The following is a 233-nucleotide window of genomic DNA, read 5'->3' as shown; positions in this document are numbered from 1 at the left end:
CAGCAGCGTCTGCTGCTGCTGCTGCCAGCAGCCAGCAGCAGCAGCAGCAGCAGCAGCACGCCGTCCCTTCCTACGTCGTTTCCTCGGAAAATGCTGCTGCCGCTGCTTCTCCTGCAGGAGCCCCGGCAGCACCAGCAGCAGCAGCAACAGCAGCAGCAGCGGCAGCAGCAGCAGAAGTGCCTGAAGGAGATGTGCTGCAGGATGAGTCAGGAGATGACAGCGACGGCAGCGAA

The 233-nt window shown here is 63.5% G+C and overlaps 1 protein-coding gene across 1 annotated transcript in view; it reads left to right on the top strand.

The window, feature by feature from the left end:
* Positions 1-233, top strand: part of ETH_00042835 (uncharacterized protein) — a gene marked incomplete at both ends in the record, with an annotated part of 3,729 nt that overhangs the window by 130 nt on the left and 3,366 nt on the right. Inside the window, one exon of the mRNA XM_013375368.1 lies at positions 2-233. Coding sequence (XP_013230822.1) covers positions 2-233 — 232 coding nt within the window. The remainder of the gene's footprint in view (position 1) is intronic.

This window comes from Eimeria tenella, genomic scaffold (genome assembly GCF_000499545.2).
Source record: "Eimeria tenella Houghton genomic scaffold, Eth_scaff2725, whole genome shotgun sequence".
NCBI lineage: Eukaryota > Apicomplexa > Conoidasida > Eucoccidiorida > Eimeriidae > Eimeria > Eimeria tenella.
The sequence above is the reverse complement of the archived record's forward strand: the minus strand, read 5'-3'. Positions and strand labels throughout refer to the sequence as shown.